The 19,820-nt window shown below is 51.9% G+C and overlaps 1 protein-coding gene across 1 annotated transcript in view; it reads left to right on the top strand.

The window, feature by feature from the left end:
• Positions 1 to 19,820, top strand: part of WNT3A (Wnt family member 3A) — a 47,118-nt gene that overhangs the window by 26,605 nt on the left and 693 nt on the right. The window contains exon 3 of the mRNA XM_007456489.1: positions 14,104 to 14,369. Coding sequence (XP_007456551.1) covers positions 14,104 to 14,369 — 266 coding nt within the window. The remainder of the gene's footprint in view (positions 1 to 14,103; positions 14,370 to 19,820) is intronic.

Here is a 19,820-nt window from a genome sequence, read left to right on the forward strand (position 1 = left end):
CCCCTGCATCGGCAGGCGGACTCTCAACCACTGCGCCACCAGGGAAGCCCGGAACTGTTTTCTTAATCTCATTTTTGCATTGTTCATTGCTAGTGTATAGCAACATGGTTGATTTTCAAATATTGATCTCATACTCTATAACCTTGCTGAAGGTTTATCAATTCTAATAGATGTTTCATGCATTCCTTAGAATTTTCATGTCATTTGCTAATAGAGACAGTTTTCATCCATCTGGACACTATTTATTTATTTTTTTCTTGCTCAGTTGCCCTGGCTGGAGCCTCCAGGAAATAAATGGTGAATAGCAGTGAGCAGACCAGGTGCCCCTGATTTCTTCCTGATCTTAGAGGAACAGCTTTCGGGGCCCATTCTGTTCTTAAAATTTAAAGATCTAGGCATGAGGATCATCCTTCAGAAAAATAAACAGATAAAAGGGGAGAGTTTTGATATAATGTCTCTTGATTCTTTGAATTTTTTCTGAGTTACCTGTGCCAAAAATCTCACAGTGATATATTATCAAAAAGTTTTAAAAATTTGTCAGCTCATCATTCAATTGGGTCCTCTTTCATTCTGAAACAAGAAATTGGAAGCACCTGATTTACACAGAGCTTGGTGTCCCAGTCTTTATAGATGGTGCCAGGGCTGGACATGTGCCAGGAAAATTGGGAGTCTCTTCATGGGTCAAGTGGGAGATGGGTGGTCCTAGAAGGGGAGGCGGGAGAAGAAGCAACAATGCCAGTGAGGTTGCCTTGGAATCACCCATGCCGACCTATGCACCCTTAGGGATATGTGAACCTGCCTTGGAGACCCCTGGGACACAGCATCACCCTCACAGGCCCACAGGCTTCATCCCTTTTCTGCACGTTCAGACATAGGATCCTGTCATGCTCAGCTCCAAACCCGCTATCTTCCAGCTATGGTCAAACACACAAGCACCTTAGTCAGGACAGCTGTGGAGGCCCTGAGGCGTGCCTCTTGACCCCTGCCCATACTCCCTTCTGTGTTACCCACATCAGGGTGCCACAGCAGCCATGCTGTCTCCCAGGTGACTTTTCCAACATCGCCATTGTAGATGGACCTCCCCTGCCAGTCCAGAGCTGCCTGCACCTGCCCCTCACTGGACCCCACAGTCTGAAATGGGGTCAGTCTTTGTGGGCCCCATTTTTGCAATCCTCATCCTCTCCAGATCCTTCTTATCTTTAGCTCTCAGCCCACAGGGACGACCTGGGGGACAGCTCCTGGCCTCCGGAGCAGCTCCTAGTTTCCTGCCTCCAACCTCAACATCACTCCCCTGGGACAAAAGCTGAGCCCTGCAGGGTGATCTCAGGTCTGGTGTGGGGCCCCCTGCCATACACAGCAGGCACATAGGGCAGTACCAAGGTTTGCTCTGGCACAGAATGGGTGCTTTATAAGGATGTGCTGAGTGAGTGACTGAAGGATGAGCACATATGCCTGAGGGTGCCCACATGGGCAGGTTTCCCTGGGGAGGGGGGCGTCTGAGCTGGGTCTTAAAGGGTTTTCTCTCTTTCTTTAAAACATGTATACAGTGCTTTTGGAGCCGTGTGTTAAGTGTTTTACACACAGCAGTAAATTGAATCCTAGCACCCATCTCATGAGCCAGCACTATGGTTACAAGTTAAAGAAACCGAGGCACAAAGAAGGGGCTGGGCCAGGACTCCTCCAGCCTGTGGTGGAGGGGGTGGTGGTGTCTGTAGGGGCTGTCCAGGTGAGAACAGGCGCTGCAGGTGCCCAGGGCCTGCCCCAAGGAACAGACAAGTCACTAGCTTCTGGGCTGGGGGCCCAGGGAGTTCCCCCTCTTCCTCTGCACTCCCTCACTTCCTTGAAAGCCTCTCAGGGGGAACCAAGACTCCAGCAGGCCTCTGGGACCCTTGTGTGGCCTTGGTGTCCCAGTCCCTCTGCCCCCATATCCACCCTTCCCATGTCCACTCCTCTCCCCCATGTTCTCCCCTTCATGTCCACTCCCGCATGTCCATGCTCCTTCCTCTGCCCTTTGCCCCCTCTGCTCCCCCCTCCCCCGACCTGATCTCTGCCCCTCCCTCCCTCCTCCATTTTCAGCTGGATGAAAGTCATCTCAGCTCCCATACGCCCTCACCACTTGGTCTAATGGGAAAGAGGAAGCCCTCTCTCCCCCATCGCTTGCCACGGGGCTGAGAAATGGCCGGATTCACTGTGGCGCAGAGCTGAATGGCCCAGGAGGAAGGAGCCTGCCAGGTGCCCCAGAGAGAGGCCAGCTCTGGGAGGCCATTGTGGAGGCCCCCGCCTGGCCACCGGGCCACACTCACAGTAATCAATCTGATTGGATTAGGGTCAGGGCGACCCTAATCGTGTCAGAGGTCACTCAGGCTTTGTGGCAAGGTCCGTGGGGTGCTTGACCACCCCTGCTGAGGCGGCCTAGTTGAACAAAGCTTAACACTGTCAGCTGAACAGAGGGCCCCAGCCCCGTGTGGAGGTGTGCGAGCGTGTGCGTGTGGGGTGAGGATAAGAGGAAAAGAGCGTGTGCTCATGCCTCCTGCTTCCAGCTCACACACACACACAAACCACCATCTGCCTGGCCTGGGGCTGGCGGCTGGGTGGGCCAGGTGGACCCCTGAGAAGCTGCCACCGAGGAACGTGGGGTTGGGTGACAGAGGTGAGCCCGGGCTCGGAAGAAGTACCCTCCACCCTCACTTTCTACAGCAGCAGAACCATGGAACCTGCATTAGCCAGAAAGTATTTGAAGAATTTTGAGTGCATGAAGGCTGGCACACGATTGCAGCTTATCTGTCCCTACAGGAAGGCCCCTGGACACTTGGAGCGCCTGCTTTCCCTGAGAGCTGCCCGACACCCACTCTTGACCCCCAGTGAGGTGAAGGGGTGAGGAAGCCAAAAGGCAGGGAAGGCAGGTCCCAGACCTCAGTGCCTTAGCAGACACTCCTGGAGGAAGCCCAGCAAGGGCCATGCCCCTAGGGAAGCACAGTGGGTGCAACCGGTCCAAGGTCCAGACCAGTGGGTTTGTGGGTGGCACATGACTTTGGGTGGACCTGGGTCTCAGCTGGGTGGGGCATTTGCCACTTACAGAAATCGAAGGGGCCATAAAGAGGTGAGTCATCCACAGTGGGGAGCAGGACCCTTGATGCCTCTCCCACTGGTGTCCCAGCACGTCAGCACGAACAGGTGGGGCATGGTCCCCAGCTTCATCATCAATGACCTCTAGAAACCGGGCCTCAGCCTGTGTCCATCCACTAGTTTAGTGCCCTCGGTATAGTGCCCTTGGCAGTAGCTTTCCCAGGCACCCCCAAGCCTGGGCTACAATGGCTTCCCTAAAGAAGAGACTGGGAGAGCCACTCAGCCCTGCCTCTGATTCCAGCATATGTGCCTCCAAAGCTCCCTTTGGGGGTCTCAGGACCTGGAGGACACAGGGCCTGCACATCTGCATTCCAGGTGGGGCATCCGCATTGGCAGAGGGAGCCTTGCTGCTGGTAGAAGTGGGCTGACTCTCACTGTGGGGTCTGCACTTGGACCTCACCCGTTGGGCAGCTGAGCTGGGGGCCCTGGCTGACCCCCTCAAAGCACATCATGTCAGAGTCCTGGTTGGTTACCCTAGGGGCAGGGTCTGTGGGTGTCAATCAAGGTCTCCGCAAGTGTGTTCCGGGTGCCTGTTGCCTTCTCTGGCTCCCCAGACAGTGCTCATATCCCCTCGCAACCCTCCGCCCGTGCCCTTGGACAGCCCTGGGACAAGCACCCATGTCTGCCTGCCTTCTTTCCCATTCTTCTTGGGGGTTGGGCTGGGGAGGATCAGGAGTGGGGACAGCGTGGCCTGTCCCCTCCCCAGCAGAGCCCCTTCCCTTGGCCAGGCTCCAGGGGGTGGTCTGTCCACCTCCTTGTGTGTCCCGGCTTGATCTGCGGAGGGCCGGCGTGCAGGCACGGGGCCGGGGCAGGACAGCCAGGACGGCACAAGCCACAGGGCTCAGGAGGGGTCAGAGAGAAGAAGGGGCGCTTGAGGGAACCGGCATCCCTGAATCCAGGTTGCAACCCCTGACCCTCATCGGAAAGTGTTTCGGTTCACGGTGGCTGGGGAGCTCCGACTGTCTCTGCGGCCTCCCCCGTATATCATTAACTCTCCCCACTTGGGGGTGTGTGTAAAGGGGCCAGGAGAGACCCCGGCGACACCCTGCCGCGCCCGGCTCAGAAAACAATATCCCTACGACGACGACAAGATTAAGCACAAGAGAAAAGTGAAAATGCTGCTGGCGATTCACACGCCCTCGGGAGTGCTGTGTTAAAGCGTGTGAATAGCGAGCTCCCCTCGCGCCCCAGGCCCCTGGGCTGCGCATACCTCCCGGTTGCTATGACTGGCTTGCTATGGCCTAATCGCCGACGAGGGGGGAAATTCATATAAAATATCGAGAGCCATTGTGGGCCTAACGCGGCGTGACAGTGGCTCACAAAGCCAGATTCATTAGCCCCAGCAGGTAATCAGGACGCCGGCCGTGCTGGCGGCCGGGCGGTGTCAGGGGCCGCAGCTATAGCGGGGCGCAAGCTGCATTCCGCTCTCAGGTGGCTCCATCCTTTGTGCAGGACGGGCCAACGGGATTACCAAATGCCATTGCCCATTGCGACACCCCCTCCTGGCCGCCCCGCTAAGCTCTGAGACCAAGGAAGGTGGGCTGTGTGGGAAGGGAGCAAACTGCCGGCTAGGGGCTCAGGCCAGTCTCCCATCTCTTCTTCCCTCATGTTGGGGCATCGGTAGAGGGAAGAGGTGCCAACCTCTGGATGCTCTAAAAGTGCCCTTGAGGCCTTCATGGGCCAGGGAGACAGACACAGAGCATTTGCTGACCTCTCTGCACTTGCACAGGCACTGCAGGACTTGCTTGCCTTTTGTGGGGTGGCCATCCCTGGACCTGCCTCTCGCATCCTCCCCCTCCTACAGCCTCTCACCTGCCAGGTGTGCAGAGGCTCAGGCCTGGCCCAAGGAGGCTGAGTGGTGCCTGAGAGGGAGCCACAGTCGCTGCCCTTGAGTGTGTGCTAAGGATGCGGCATGAGTGAGGGCACTGAGTTCTCTCTGTGTCCTGCCGGTGATGCTCTGTGGGCAGGTGGGAGCAGAGAGGGGCCCCCACAGAGGCTCCCATGGAGGCTCAGTGCCCACAGGAGCCATTTGCCCTGACCTGGCCTCTCTGTAGTCCTGTCCAACTGTGAGCACCAGCAGCTGCCACAAAGAACTCCTTACCTTGAACGCCAGGGAAGACTCACAGAGGGCCCCCAGCTGAGTGGGGCCGAGCCTGTAGGATGGGGGATTCTCCTCACATACCTGGCGAGAGAAGCTTCCCTGCAGGGCAGTAGAGTGGTGGGGCTGGGGTCCAGGACTCCCCACCCTGGGCAGGTGATTGTGGTTGCAGCCATGGTCCTGACCGTGGGGAGGGGGTCTCCATGCAGACAAGGGAGCCTGCCTTAGGGCTGCACCCTCTCTGCTGACCAACCTCAGTACCAAGGCAGGGAGTCTGACCCAAAAGTCAACACTGCCCAGGGGAGTAGTGGTGCCCCAGGTCTCCAGGGGCCACGGGGCAGGCACGCCCAGGAGAGAGAGGGCTGTCCCTCAGGCCAGAACTCAGCCAGGAGGAGGCTTTGACAGGCAGGTCCTACAGTTCCCAAGGAGGAGGTCACACCCCACCCTGCCCCAGGCTGAATCCCCACCCAGCCACCAGATGATAGCAGCCAGGCCCCAGTGACCCAGGGCCTCACTTCACATACGAGCCAGGCCAGAGATGCACAGCCCACTGCAGGAGCCCGGAGCAGGGGGAGTATGTGAGACCCTCCGTGTTAGCCACCTCCACGTCCCTCTAATGGGGGGGGAGTGTGTCAGAGACACTCTTGCCACGGTAAACTCCCCCCCTCTCCCTGCAGAATCCTGTCCTGGGACCTCCCTCCCAAACACCTCCTGGGTCTGGCCAACTTCCAGAGGAGGGGGCTTAGGAATCTGAGACCATAATGGAGACTGAGTTCAGCTCAGGGATGCATCGGAATCACCAGAGGACTCCTTACAGATATAGATGCCTCCCACCCAGAACAGTGGGCCTGGGTCCACTGGTAGGTCTGCAGTGACCACTGCTGGGGCACCTGGTTACCTGCAGAGCTTCTCAAAGGGTCCACTGGGTGGACTCCACAGATAGAACACCCAGGAGCTTGATCTCGTTGGTCAGTGGTCGAATTTGAACCACAATCCCCTTCCAGGAACTTCCACTGCCAGGGGTAACACTCTATCCTCCGAAAAGCGCTCCAGCGCCCCCTCAGGCCAACGGGCTTATCCCAGGAGCCCTCGGCCATCCCCTCCTTCTCATCTGGTATCAGGCCTCCATAGCCTTCCCCTTCCAGGAGAGGACAGATGGGCCTCTCCTCACCCCCTGTGGCTGTGAAGTATGGGGCCCAGCAGGGCAGGTGGGCCCTTCACCTCCTGAAAGCTGCAACTACTGAAATAGCCTGGTGGTCATGGGACCCACTGCTGGGGGGTGCAGGAGCCTCTCCCGCAACCCCTGTCTGGGCTCAGTACTCACTGTCGGGCAGCCTGGGACCGGGGCTGACCCATTTTGAGCCTTCACACATCATTGGGACTGAGAGGGCCTGCAGGGCTCATGGTGGTGGCTCAGCAGAGAGGAGCCCTCTCTTTCTGTCCGGACCAGTCCTCTCAGCAGTTATAAAAAGATGCTCAAGGCCCAGGGCAGGGAGGCCTCTAGGCAGTGCTTTCCTATCAATCCCTGATAAAAGGGCCTTCTGGGTAATCTCCCAGAGGGAAAATCAGCTCTGGGACAGAGCCTGCAGCCTTCTTGTCCACTTAGAACACAGTCAGTGCTCAATAAGTAGTTGCCAACCACCAGCTTCATCGTGAAATGTGAAAGGCGAGGCCCTTGGAATAATTTTTTTGAACTTTCTCCAGCATATAGGACTTTGGAACTGTATCCTTTTTTAATGTCCTTTTAATGTCCTTTAAGGTCCTTTTCTGAAATTATGATAGTCATTTCTCATGTGTCTTATTCTCTCAAAAAAGTAACGACATTTTGCAGTCCCATTTCAGTCCCCAAGTAATTTCTAGTACTTGCCAAGCCTATGAAATCCAAATCTGGAGACAGGATTTGTTAAAATCTCTCTAGTTCTAAAGTTCTGAGACCCAGGGAAGTGAAGTAACTGCCAAAGCCCATCTCACATGTGACACTCAACCCCCGTACCCAGGGCTGGGCTGGCCTCAGTGATGATGCAGCCCTGCCAGGTGACTCCCCCTGCCCTCCCCCAGACTCCCAGCTCTTGCCATATAGTACTCCTTCACCTGCCCCAGACTCTACCTCTACCCTTCCATCCATCCACAATTCATCCACCCTTCCATCAATCCATCATCCAGCCAACATCCACCCACTATCCTCTGTCCACCACGACACATCCATCCACCCACTCTCCACCATCCACCCATTCATTCATCCATTCACCCATCCAACCATCCATCCATTCAGCCACCCATCCATCCCGGGCCTACCCCAGAGCTCACATTGCCAAGCCTACTGTGTGTCCTTGTTCCCCTTACTCTCTTCATCATAAACTGTAAGCCCCCAAAGGCAGGTGACTCAGCACAGCCCAAAGCAAGGAACCTGACTTGCAATAGCAGGGCCTCCCACTAAAGGAATGCAAGGATTCCTCTGGTTCACCCTCCTCCTTCCCAGTGCAGGGATTCCCTCCACCTAACAGTGGGTCATCCAGTTTATGCTTGATTACCGCAAGAACAGGTAGGTCCTTCAACCTTTCAGAAAGCCTGGGTTGTTAGACATTTCATCAGATAGAGCAGCAATCCACTTTCTTGCAGACTTCTTACCTTGGTTCTTGAGAATGGGCACCTTGCATCTTACTTATTTTATATTCCTAGTGTATGGCTCATTATAGACTCTCAGGTCCTGGAAGGGTGGATGGATGGATGGCTAGATGGTAGAAGAATGAAAGGAAGGGTATATCACTGATACTTTGCATGAACTCAATAAATAATTGCTAATGAGGCAACATCAAGTTTCTGGGGAAGATGGTTTTCTCGATGGAAGATGCTGGTCTTACAGAAAGACTTTGTTACAAGATTCCCTTTCTTCTTCTTTTTCCCACACCCTAATTGCAGTGTGGGATAGGAGTCCTGGGCTGGAACAGAGCGGGACTGAGATAGCTCAAAATGCTCATGCAGGCTCTATCGCAGCAACTTGGTAAATTGACGACATTGGTCCTTAGGCACCCCCCTCTCATAGCCCGTGTCCCCTCCTCCTCTCTTGACCTGTCATAGCCCATTCAAAAGAAGACATTTTGCTGGTGACAGAGGTAGTTCCAGTCTCATCTCCAAGATGCAATTCTCTTCCCACAGGCAGGATGGTTCTCTCTCCCCCTCCCTAGCTGCCTGTGTTGTATAATCTCTGACAAGGCTGCTGTCTGTGGCTAAAAGCTGCTGTAACTGGGGCAGCTGCTGGGCTTCAGACCCTGGTCTGAGTCCTGGTTGTGCCTGCCCCACCCATGACCTTAGGGGAGCCCTGTCCCCGTTCCTCTGTAAACTGAGGCTACTCCAGCCAGTCAGTCATGACCTTCTTGGTTCAAACCCCTGTGGAAATCTCCTAAAAGCACTCTATCCAGAAAAACACATGAGTTTTCAGACATGCCCTGGAATTCCAGCTCATGATTTTGGCAGGGTTAAGAACCCCCTAAAGCCTGCCCATGTATTCCTGGGTTAAAAGCCCCACCACTGTGGGATGTCATCTGGGCATTCAGGGGGTCTTCCTTCTGCACAGTCTCAGGATGTGTTTTAACTTTTTCTTTGGAAATAATTGTATACTTACAGAAATACTGCAGGAGTCCAGATCTCTTCCTAGGCCTCCCCAGTGCTGACATCACACAAACCCAGCTAGATCCATCAAAACTAAGATCCATCATTACTAACTAAACTCTAGACTTTACCCAGATTTCACCCAATTTTCCACCAATGTCCCTTATCTGTCCAGGATCCCATCCCAAGTCCCTAAGCCCAGCCCAGCCCTGCCCTTCATGCCCTTGAGACTGGGAGGAGCTTGGTTAGGCTTTTGGGTTTGGTTTGTCTGACGTTTCCTGATAATTAGATGCAAGTTACGATTCTTTGGTTAGAATGTCTCACAGGAGGTGGAATGTCCTGGTGGGGGCCTCGTCTTAGGAGGCACGTGGCATCCATCCGTCTTCTGTCCCGTTGCTGGTGACCGCAACACCAATTTCTCTGGTAAGGCGGGGTCTGTCAGATTTCTCCAATGCAGAGTTTCGGTTTTTCCCTTTGTGATTGATCAGTATCTCGGGGAACTACTTAAAGACCTGTGTCTTCAATTTTAAAAGGGACTTTCTTTGCCAGAATGGACCACCTGAAGTTTTTCTGGCTCCTGGTCTTCATAAAGGCTTCTTTTCCTCATGAGCAGTTCAAAGGCCAGCTCCAGGGTGCCCTTGGCCCTCGGGACTTTATTTGTGAGGAGGCCCTCTCTTCATTTAGCAGAAGAGGAAATTGAGGCCCCCAAAGGAAAGAGAAGTGTGCAGGGTCACACAGCTAGTTGGTGACAGAGCAGGGCAGGAATGAGTTCTTTTTCCTCCAAGTTCAAGGGGGAACACCCCTCCCAACCCCCGCACACCCTTCCCCTCAAGTGTGTCTGGCAGCCCTGGACTGTTTACCTGAGCTCGATAAGCAGAGATCTCTGAGCCCTGTTCAGGGCAGAGCAAAGCCCCAGGCCTGCTTTCTCTCCCCTTATCTCAGAAGCTGGAGAAGGGGAGGTAAGGAGGGGCTAGAGGACGGGGCAGAGCAGAGGCAGAGACAGAGGCAGGATCTTCCTGTAGGAGCTAGCCCTGGGCACTCAGGGGGCAGACTCAGAGGGAGTTGGGGGAGCATATTCAAGGCTTGGAGAATCTGAGCCTTGAGAAGGGCCACCAGAGAGGGTGCAGTGGGGGAGGCGCCAGGTTGTATGCAGTGGGTTCCAGGAATGCCCAGGACATACTGGCTCTACCCTGCCCTGCGAGGGTGGAAAGGAACCCCCAGGCCACCAGCTCACAGCCCCTAACCCGGGGTCATTGCATGGGCAGGAGGGCAGATACCACACCAGGGCCCTGGAAGGGTGAGAATCAGGATCTGAGCCCACCCTCTAAGGAGTTGGAGGTGGGGGACAACCTGAGTCCTTGAGAAGACAAAATAAGGGCAGGGGCTCTTCTGAGTGGAGAGACAAGAAGGAAAGGGGTCTGTGTTCATGCAGTTGTTTATTCATGGTGCTTTGAGTCAGCAGAAGGTGGCTCTAGGCTGGCCTGTAACTAATCAGTTGTATTATAAAAGGAAAACGGGGCAGGGACTTCAAGTGTCTTGAGGAGGCAGCTGCCTGGCTGACATTTGGGAAAGGGAGCAGTGAGGGGAGCTGTCTTGAATTCATTCAAGGACAAGCTGAGTAGAGAGGGGCAGAGAGCCAGGTCCCATGGGGTAGTCCTGCCCAGGTGGGCTCAGACCCTCCTGGACTCCCTGCCCCAGCCCAGGGCCCGTGCCCTCTCCTCTGACCAGGCTCTCACTCCCCAACAACCATCTGTGGGATGGGCTGGGACTCCAGGTTAGAAACAAAAGGTGAACAGGACACAGCCCCCAGCTCAGGGAGCTTTCAGGCAGAATGGATGTAAGAGGGTGCTCCTGAAGCACCTGGGGAGCCCGAGGGCTCCAGGGCCAGGCGTGGACCGAACCCAGACTGCAGGGTCAGGACCCTGGCCTGTGCCTCAAAGAGCAGGGATGGGGACATGGCAGATGCACATGAGCAGAGAAGCAGTGGGAAAGAACCCAAGGGAAGGATGAGGGCTGAGTGTGGCTGGAGGCCAGGGAGTGGTGGACAGGGCTGAGAGGGCAGGAGGTGGGGCAGAGTCAGCCTGTGTGTGAGCCAAGCAAGGACACAGTGGCAAGAACTGGAGAAGGGCTGGGCAGGGCCAGATGGGCGCTGGACAAAACGCTCCTACAGTATGTGTGAGTGTGTGTATGGGCATGTGCATGCATACCTGTGTAAGAGTGTGTGCCTACGTGTGTGTCTGTGTGTCTGTGGATGTGTGTGCATACGTATATTGGTGAGAGAGTGAGAGTGTGCGTGAGTGTGTATGTGTGTGTGTGTGTTACATGTTTGTGGATGGGTGGGGGAAGCTGGAAGCTGGAGGTGCCTGTCCCAACTAGGAACCTCTTCTGGTGCAACTGGGAGATACTGCGGGCTGGACTCATGGTGAAGAGCCAGGAGAGGCAGGATGGGTCAGGGCCATTTCGGGAGGCCAGAGCAGCCTTCAGACTTGGGTAGTCCCCAACCAAGCTGTCAGTGGGAGGCTGACAGAGAAGAAATGGGGAGTCCCTTTCTGGGTTTGTGGCTGGGTGCTTACCACCTGGGAGTTTCCAGAAAACAGCAAGAGTCCAGGCCTGCTCTGAGCAAAACATGGGGAGTACACAGGTTGGCCGGGGCCTGCAGAGGACCATCCAGAACTGTTGGCAAATCCACAGAAAGAGTCACCAAAAGCAGGGTGGGGCCTGACAGCTATCGGGAGGCACTTCCTCAGACACATCTCACACTGTGTGTTCTTGGTATAGGAGTGAATGTGCTCTTTTCAGTGGCAGGTGTGTGTGGATGTGTACGAAGCTGTGTGGATGAGTCTGAGTGTGTGCACATTGCTGGCTGGAACTCTATCTTACCATTTTCCTGCCTCTGCCACCTGAGCTTTGGGACACACATGCTCAGATGCAAACCTGGGAGCTGGCGAGACGATGCAGCTGGAGGAAGTGTGGGTAGCAGCCCAAAACTTCCACTCACTCCCCAGGGTGAAACCCATCTGTCCCTCCCCCTCCCAGGAAAAAAGCCTCCAGGGCACTGATTGGGGTGAGGAGACAGCAGCCCCCTTTGATAACTCTCCTGTAGCCTTTTGGAGCCCTAGCAGTGTCCAGGCCTGCAGTGGGGCGTCTGCCCACGAGGAGCTCAGGGACACAGCAGGGCACACACCCCTTGTCTGGCACAGAAGGTCCTAGTTGGTCCTGTTCCTACGTCTCTCCTGCTCACTCCACAGCACATAGCATTTTTTTTAACCTAGGATTTTAAAATTCCTGCTAATCAGCAGGTAAGCTCCACGAGGTCATCTTGCTCCCTGACGTTTCTCCAGCAGGGCTTGGCAAACAGCAGCTACTCCTACACACACATGTGGAATGGTGAGTCCAGGAGTAAGTCCTATCAGCTCAAACGGGACCCGGGGCACCCCCAGGCCCTTGTCCTCCACCTGGAGTGGATCGTGGCTTGGTGCCCTTGAAGAAATGTTTACACACACTCAGGAGGCATGATGCATTCATTCATCCCATCTGGGGAAGCCTGGCTGGAAGTCCAGCCTCTGCGAAGTCCAGCCTCTGCAAATTCCAGGCTGTGCCCCACATGCCCTGTCCTTTCCTCTGGTCCTGCCAGCCCAACCCCTCCTCACCTAAGGCCCTGCCCTTGTGGGCCTCCCCATGCAGAATACCCCTGGCCCCTGCTTTTCCTCTGTCGATTTCCTGCCTGTCCTTTGAGACCAGCTCTTTTAGGCTTCTGTCTACCAGGGTCAGGCTAGGCCTCCCACACCCAGCGACCCCCTGCAGCTGGCCTCGCCAAGGCAGGCCTCCCTTGACTCCCTCACAGGCCTGTCTCACCCACTTCGGCCCCACCAGCTTTTCCTTCCCAAGCTCCAGCCATCACCCACTGGCATTCTGAAAACCAATGCCACATCCCCTGACTCATTTTCTCCATGTGTAGAAAGAGAAGGCTGCATGCAGGCAGCAGCTCCAATACCAGGTCAGAGACAGCCTGGATGCGGTCCCTGGCAGGCATTCAGTTCCAGACCCAAGCACGTGGGGCCAGCAGAAGGCGAGGTGCAAATGGAGGCACTGACCTTCGGAACGTTCCAGAAGAGGCAGCCCTTCAGCTGGGCCTCTCAGTACCTGGTGTCTGGAGTGGAAGAGGGGAAGGGTGTGCAGGCAGAAAAAGAGGCACAAGTGGGCAGCATGTGGACCAGGAGCCATGCCCTGGGCAGGGCTGTGGGAAGCTTCCAACCAGGACATCTGGGCACAGGGGCTCCACCATGGGTTGGTGGGACACTAGAAGGACCCTTTTTTGTATGCCATTTAATCAATCCGCTTTGAGATTCATCCATGCTCTCTTTCCTGGTATGCTAAATAGAATTCCATTTCATGGATGTGCCACAATTTTTAATTGAAATATAATTGACATATAACATTATATTAGTTTAGGTGTACAACAAAATGATTCAATGTTTGTATATATTGTGAAACGATCACAACAATAAGTTTAGTTAATATCTATTACCCCACACAGTTACAAGATTTTTTCTTATGATGAGAACCTTTAAGATCTACGCTCTTAACTTTCCAATATACAATATTATTAACTCTCGTCACTATCTTGTACATCACATACCCACGACTTATTTATTTTATGCCACAATTTTTCATCCATTCACCTGTTGATGGACATTTCGGAGCTGCCAGTTTGGGGCTATTACAAATAAAGCTGCAGTGACATTTGCTTCCTGGTCTTTGCAGGGACACAGGTTTCCTCCAGGGTAAATACCTCAGAGGTGAATGACCAGGTCATAGGGTAGGTGTATGTTTTCAACAAACTGCCAAACCCATTTCCAAGGGGCAGCACCAGTTTCCTTCCAGCCAGCAGTGTACAGCGTTCTGATTTCTCCACATCCTCATCAGCACTGGTTATGATCTGACTTTCTGATTTCAGCCGTCATTGCTGTTCTCCATGACAAGTTATGTCCAGCATCTTGCCTTGGGCTCCTTAGCCCTCCGTATACTTTCTTTGGGGAAGCTCTCCCTCCTCCTTGGGTCCTCCCTCGGGGACGCGCGCTTCTGTCCCACCGCAGCCCTGCCTCCCCAACTCCCATTACTGTACCGCGGTTACCGTGCTGCGAGGCTAGCACCCCACGCCCACTGTGAGTACCCAGGACCCAGCCCGGGAAGAGGCAGCCACGCCCCCGCGCCAGTCCCACCACCTCAGCCCTGCCGGGTCCTGCCGACCACGTTGCCTCTTTCCGCAGCCACCCGGGAGTCAGCCTTTGTGCACGCCATCGCCTCCGCCGGCGTAGCCTTCGCTGTAACACGCTCGTGCGCCGAGGGCTCCGCTGCCATCTGCGGCTGCAGCAGCCGCCATCAGGGCTCGCCCGGTGAGGGCTGGAAGTGGGGCGGCTGCAGCGAGGACATCGAGTTCGGAGGGATGGTGTCTCGGGAGTTCGCAGACGCGCGGGAGAACCGACCAGACGCTCGCTCCGCCATGAACCGCCACAACAATGAGGCTGGGCGCCAGGTACGTCCGCGGCCCCCGCCCCCATCCTGGGTTGTGAACCCGAGAGCCCTGAGACCACACCCCTGCGGGTCTCTGGGAAATAAAAGCTTTCTGAGCAGGGTATGTGCCCTGGTCCCTTGAGGAGTATGGCATGGTGTAGGCAGGGTGGTGGGCTGTGGGAGGGAGGTATATGGTGGCCAGGCTGGGGTCTGCTCACCTCCTGCCCAGCGGTGTCTGAAACACAGGGCTGTCCAGTTGCTCCACGAGGTCTCAGGCATTCCCACAGTATGGCAGGTCCACCTGTGCAGCTGGGGTCACAAGGAAGGAGGGATGGGAGAAAGGCCTGCCCTGCAGGAGCTCCTGCACATCCAGGGAGGGAGACAGCCAGGCTGCTACACCACAGTGTGGTAAGTTCTACAATGAAGAAATGCACACACACAAGGTGATCTGGACATAGTGGAGAGGTCAAACCCAGGCTGGAGTCTCAAAAAAGACTTCTCGCAGAGGTGGTGAGTGGAGACAAGCAGAATAATTGGCAGTTATCTAGGTCAAGAGAAACCAGGAGAGCCTCTGCGTAGCTCAGAGGTGAAAGAATGCATGTGAGTTAGTCCAGGTAGAATATGGAGAACAGAGGAAGAAAAAGATTTGGGGGATGGAAAGGCTGGCAGAGACCAAGCTGTACAGGGCTTTGTGAGCCCTTCTGAAAAGGGGGCTTAGTGAACTTAGTCAGAGGTTCAGTGGGGCACTGCTGATAGGAAGTGATATGTGTAGGGACTGAAAAGTGTTCAGCAGAGTTGGCCCTGGCCTTGGCCAGTGGAACCAGGGCACTGCAGAGAGCTGAAGAGTGAACACTTCACTTCCAGTAACAGGGAACTAGGTGACTCACATTAATCTTCTGGCTAAAGACAGGTACAAATGTAGGATGAAATGTAAAAAGTACCCTTTAAAAGTATAGAATACTCACCTGTATAAGTTACCTGATTTATCACAGGGAAGAGAGTGCAGCAGAGGGGGAAATGGTCTTTTCAATAAATGGTGCTCAGTCAATTGGATAACAATGTGGAAAAAAATTAATCTTGACCCCTACCTCACATCATATAAAAAATCAATTTCCCATTTCCAAATGGGAAAGATAAAACAAAGAATGCTTAGAATGCTTAGAAGAAAACATAGAAGAACATCTCTGTGACCTTGGAGTAGGCAAAGAGTTCCTAAACAGGCCAATAAAGCACTCACAATGAAAGAAAAATGTAATAATGTGGACTATATTAAAATTTATAAAAAGGTACCACCATGAAACTGAAAAGGCAATCCACACAGAAGGAGATGTTCACAATATATACACCCAACAAGTATATGAAAGTTATAGTATAAAAAGAACAAAAAGACTGGTAACCCAATAGAAAAGTTGGCTGAAAAATGGAAAGCCATTTCACAGAAGAAAATCTAGAAATGTCCAATAAATATGTGAAAAGGTGATCAATATCATCAGTCATCAAGGAGATGCTGTATAACAACTGGAACAGAGCATGGTGGGAGTTCCTGAGGAGCTGGTGTTCTGAGGCTGGTAATTTATGAAATTTTGTCACATTCCATGCTTATGATATATAAACTTTTGCATGTATATTACACTTCCATAAAATAATTGTTAAGTGTCAAATAACTAACCATATAGTGAGGAATTAGCAGTCCAAAGTCCAGGAGAAGACAAGACTTTGAACCTGGTGCCTCGGGCAGCTTTTGTCCAGGGATCATTTGCTGGTCTGGGAAAAAAGTGCGTATGCTGAGCTGCATTTCCAGCAGCCTCACAGAGCTAAAAGGGGCCCACCAAAGGTGCTATGTCTAGGAAAAAACTCCTCGGTTTAGGCTGGGATCCTGAGGAGTAAAGGAAAATCAGAAATAGACAAGCCCTTGTGCACATGTACAGGCTAGTAAAATCTCTAGACTGAATGGATTAAGGTGATCCCAAATTGCTGGTATCCCCATGTACCTGGAGAAAGCAGATAAATCCTCTTTGGAGGATGATAACCTTATGCTAGGCTGAAATTTTTTTCTACAAACAACTTTTCAAACACAATGTTCAACACATAATCAAAGATAACCTGTTAAATGAGTGATAATCAGCAAAACAAAACAAAAAAACAACAACAACAAAAAAAACAGAAACAAGACTCAAATACTGGAATTATTAGACATAGATTATGAGAAAAAATATGCTTACTTATGTTCACAAAGCTAAAATGTAAGATTTGGGAAAGAATCCCATAGAAATTGTAGACCTGAAGAATGAATGGGAGTTTCCAGTTAAAGATGACAAACAAAATACATTTTCCTCTGCATTCTCCTAGAACTCCACTAAAATGACAATGAATTAATTTTAAGATACATAAACTATTGAGAACATGGAAAACAGAAAAGGTGACAATGGCAACAAAATTTTGAAAGCAAAAAGCAGATAGATGAATACTCAATATCTTAGTACACTCAAGAAAGCTGAATCTTAAGCCAGTAGAGAACTCTGAGAATCAACCAAGGAATTTCTAGTATCAGATATCGTGAGAAGTAGAGATAGATATGGGGCTGAAAACAGAAAGACTTGTCATTTGCTGGTCTGGGGAAAAAGTGTGTATGCTGAGCTGCGTTTTCATTTTAGAGTCTATTTTAAAAGCACTTTTTAATGTACCAGCTCTTCTATCCAACCTCTTGCATCCAGACAGCACCCCTCCATAACCATGGCAGAAGTCTGGAGGCTTATTCCCTAAAAAGGGTAAAGCAGAAGGTGTCTGGACTGCTGAGGGTGAGGCTGCCCAAGTGAAAGTAGTCTGTCTACATACACATTTGTCTTCCTAATGTCCTAGTGCCACAGTGAAGCATGATTATGCTCTAGGCAGGAAAATGGAAGATTCTCCCCTGAGAATCAGACCATCCCAAGAGAAGAAACTTGAAGATATTGAGGTGGGGGTTCCCCCAAAAGCAACGTGGCCAGATCACTCTACAGTGAGGGCCTAAGTAGATGAGTCCCTCCCATGTACAGGAGGTTCCAACAAGATTTTTGGCGCCCCACTTTCAAATATGAGCAGGCAGCCAAGGATCACTGAACATCTGAGGAAGGCCTCCAGCAACCACAAAGGTAAAGACCAAAATAAAGAAAAAACCCAAACTTATGGGAAAGAGACATTATAAAGAGAGATGAAAACTTCAAAAAACCATCAGTATCCCCAGAGAGATAAAACACTGAATCCATAAAATTGGAACAGGATGTTAATTTAAAAGAACATTCAGGGGAAAAAAGAAGCTCTTAGAGATTAAAAATAGGACAGCAAAAACAAAACTCTCAGCAGAAAGGTTGGAAGATAGTTGAGACACCCTTCCCACAAAGTAGAGAAAAAAAGACAACGAGATGGAAAATAGGAAAGAATAGAAAATATGGAGGATCTGTCCAAGAAAGACAATGATGAACATGAAGATGAGGAATTTGGTAAAGAAATAACACAAGAAGGTTCCCAGGGCTGAAGAGCAGAAGTTCAGACAAAACAGGCCCCATAAGTGATTAGCACAAGAAAGGGGAAGACCCACATCAAAATTCGCTGTGAAATTCACAGCCTATGACACAGAAAAGCCTTCCAAGCTTCCCAGAAAACGCTTTGGTTTCATGCAAAGGATCAGAAATCAAAAGTCATCAGAGTTTCTAAGAACAACAGTGAAAGCTAGAATAAAATAGAGTAATGCTTTCAGAATCCTGAGAGGGGGAAATATTTTAAGCCAAGACTTTTATACCCAGCTAAATCATCTTTTCAACTTTAAGTAGAAAAGATTTGTTTTCAGACATGCACATTTCACAAAATTTACCAGAAGGCCTTTGTAAAAGATGTCTCCAAGAAGATGAAATCCATAGATCAGCTGGTGTGTTTGAAAGTCTTGAAGAGAATATTTAGACAACGAAAGGAGTTAGTGAGGCTGAACCTGTGATGAGTACATTAAAAACAGCAACAACAAAACGTTTTGTAGAAAAGGAAAGGCTATCATGGCACGTGGCTCAACTAAGTATGACATTTACCACAGCCCCAATACTGTCAGCACTAAATTTTGATCTAACTGGAATTATGCTATAGATTTTAGTGTAGGAAGGGGGCTGGGAAAAGTGTGCATCAGAGTTGTGGAGGGAGGTCCCATGGGACCTCCATGGTGAGAGGTCCATAGACAATGCCAAACACTGAAAAATCAAGAAGTAGCAAGACAAGCATCTTATCAGAGGTGTAGAGGTACAAGGTGCTACCTCAAGTGGTCAGGAAATTGCTGTGAATGAGAGTGTGGGGGCAGAACTGTTTTCCTTAATAGGTCTTAGGAACTCTTGGACTTTTCAAAGTATGTGCATATATAACTTTGATCAAAAGTAGAACTAAAACAAGAGACTGAGGAGGCAGAGATGGGAAGTGGCAGCTCCTCTCTGGAAAAGCTTGGTCACAAAAGAGAAGAGAATGGAGATTAGACAGAACTGGACTGCGGTGGGGGAATGTAATTTACAGATGCTCCTAAAAAAGTGCCAGTATGAGAGGGAAGGGCTGAAGAAAGAGCAGGCAGAGGGGGACAGGGTAGAGGCAGCATCTGGACACAGAGCCCACATGAAGCCTTAGATTTATCAATTTCTAGTAGCCACATTTTAAAAGGAAACGGGTGAAATTTGTTTTAATAATGAATTTTATTTAACCCAATATAGCCAACATGTTATTGCAATAATGCAAGCAATATTAAAATTTTGAATGAGATATTTTACATCCTCTTCTTTTACGAAGTCTGGGGACTTAGTATGACCCAGCATGTGGTTTGCACTTAACAGCACTTCTCAATTTGGACCACCGGCTGCATCTCAGGACCTCACATGTGGCCAGTGCCCATCATAGTGGCCAGTTCAGCCTTAGTTCTGATTATGCCACAGGACCTTTCACCCCCAGCCCCACTCCTTCCCCCAAAGAGAGAAGGGAAGACAACCTGACGTTGGGATGCCCACAGGAGAAACACACACAATCCTCAGCAACTCCCCTACAATCTGATAAAACCAGCTTCCTGGGCCCTGAAGGTACCCTGCTCAAGCCACTACCATTATCCGTGCTCAGGTCAGCCCCTAGCCTTGCCACCCAGCCCATGTACATCTCTTCTAGACGGAGGTCTTGGGTTTCCCCAGTCAGAATGAACGACTTCCCTCCTACACCCCGGCACTTACATATCACATGTTATAGCCTCTTCTTTCCTTCACTCAACATAGATGGCCTAGAAGTAGACCCAGCCCGGGAGGGGGTCTCCCAGGCCCTGCCCTCCAGGGATCTTGGGTCTACCAGGGGAGCCACATGGCACAAGAACCTGTAGCACCACACGGAAGGGTGGTGCTGGGAGAGGGCACCTGCTCCACCTGGGAGTCCCGGAGCTTTATGGAGCAGGTGGGCGGACTGGGTTTGCCAGGTGAGCGGGGTGGGG

This window comes from Lipotes vexillifer, unplaced genomic scaffold, assembly GCF_000442215.2.
Source record: "Lipotes vexillifer unplaced genomic scaffold, Lipotes_vexillifer_v1.1 scaffold814, whole genome shotgun sequence".
NCBI classification, from domain to species: Eukaryota; Metazoa; Chordata; class Mammalia; order Artiodactyla; family Lipotidae; genus Lipotes; species Lipotes vexillifer.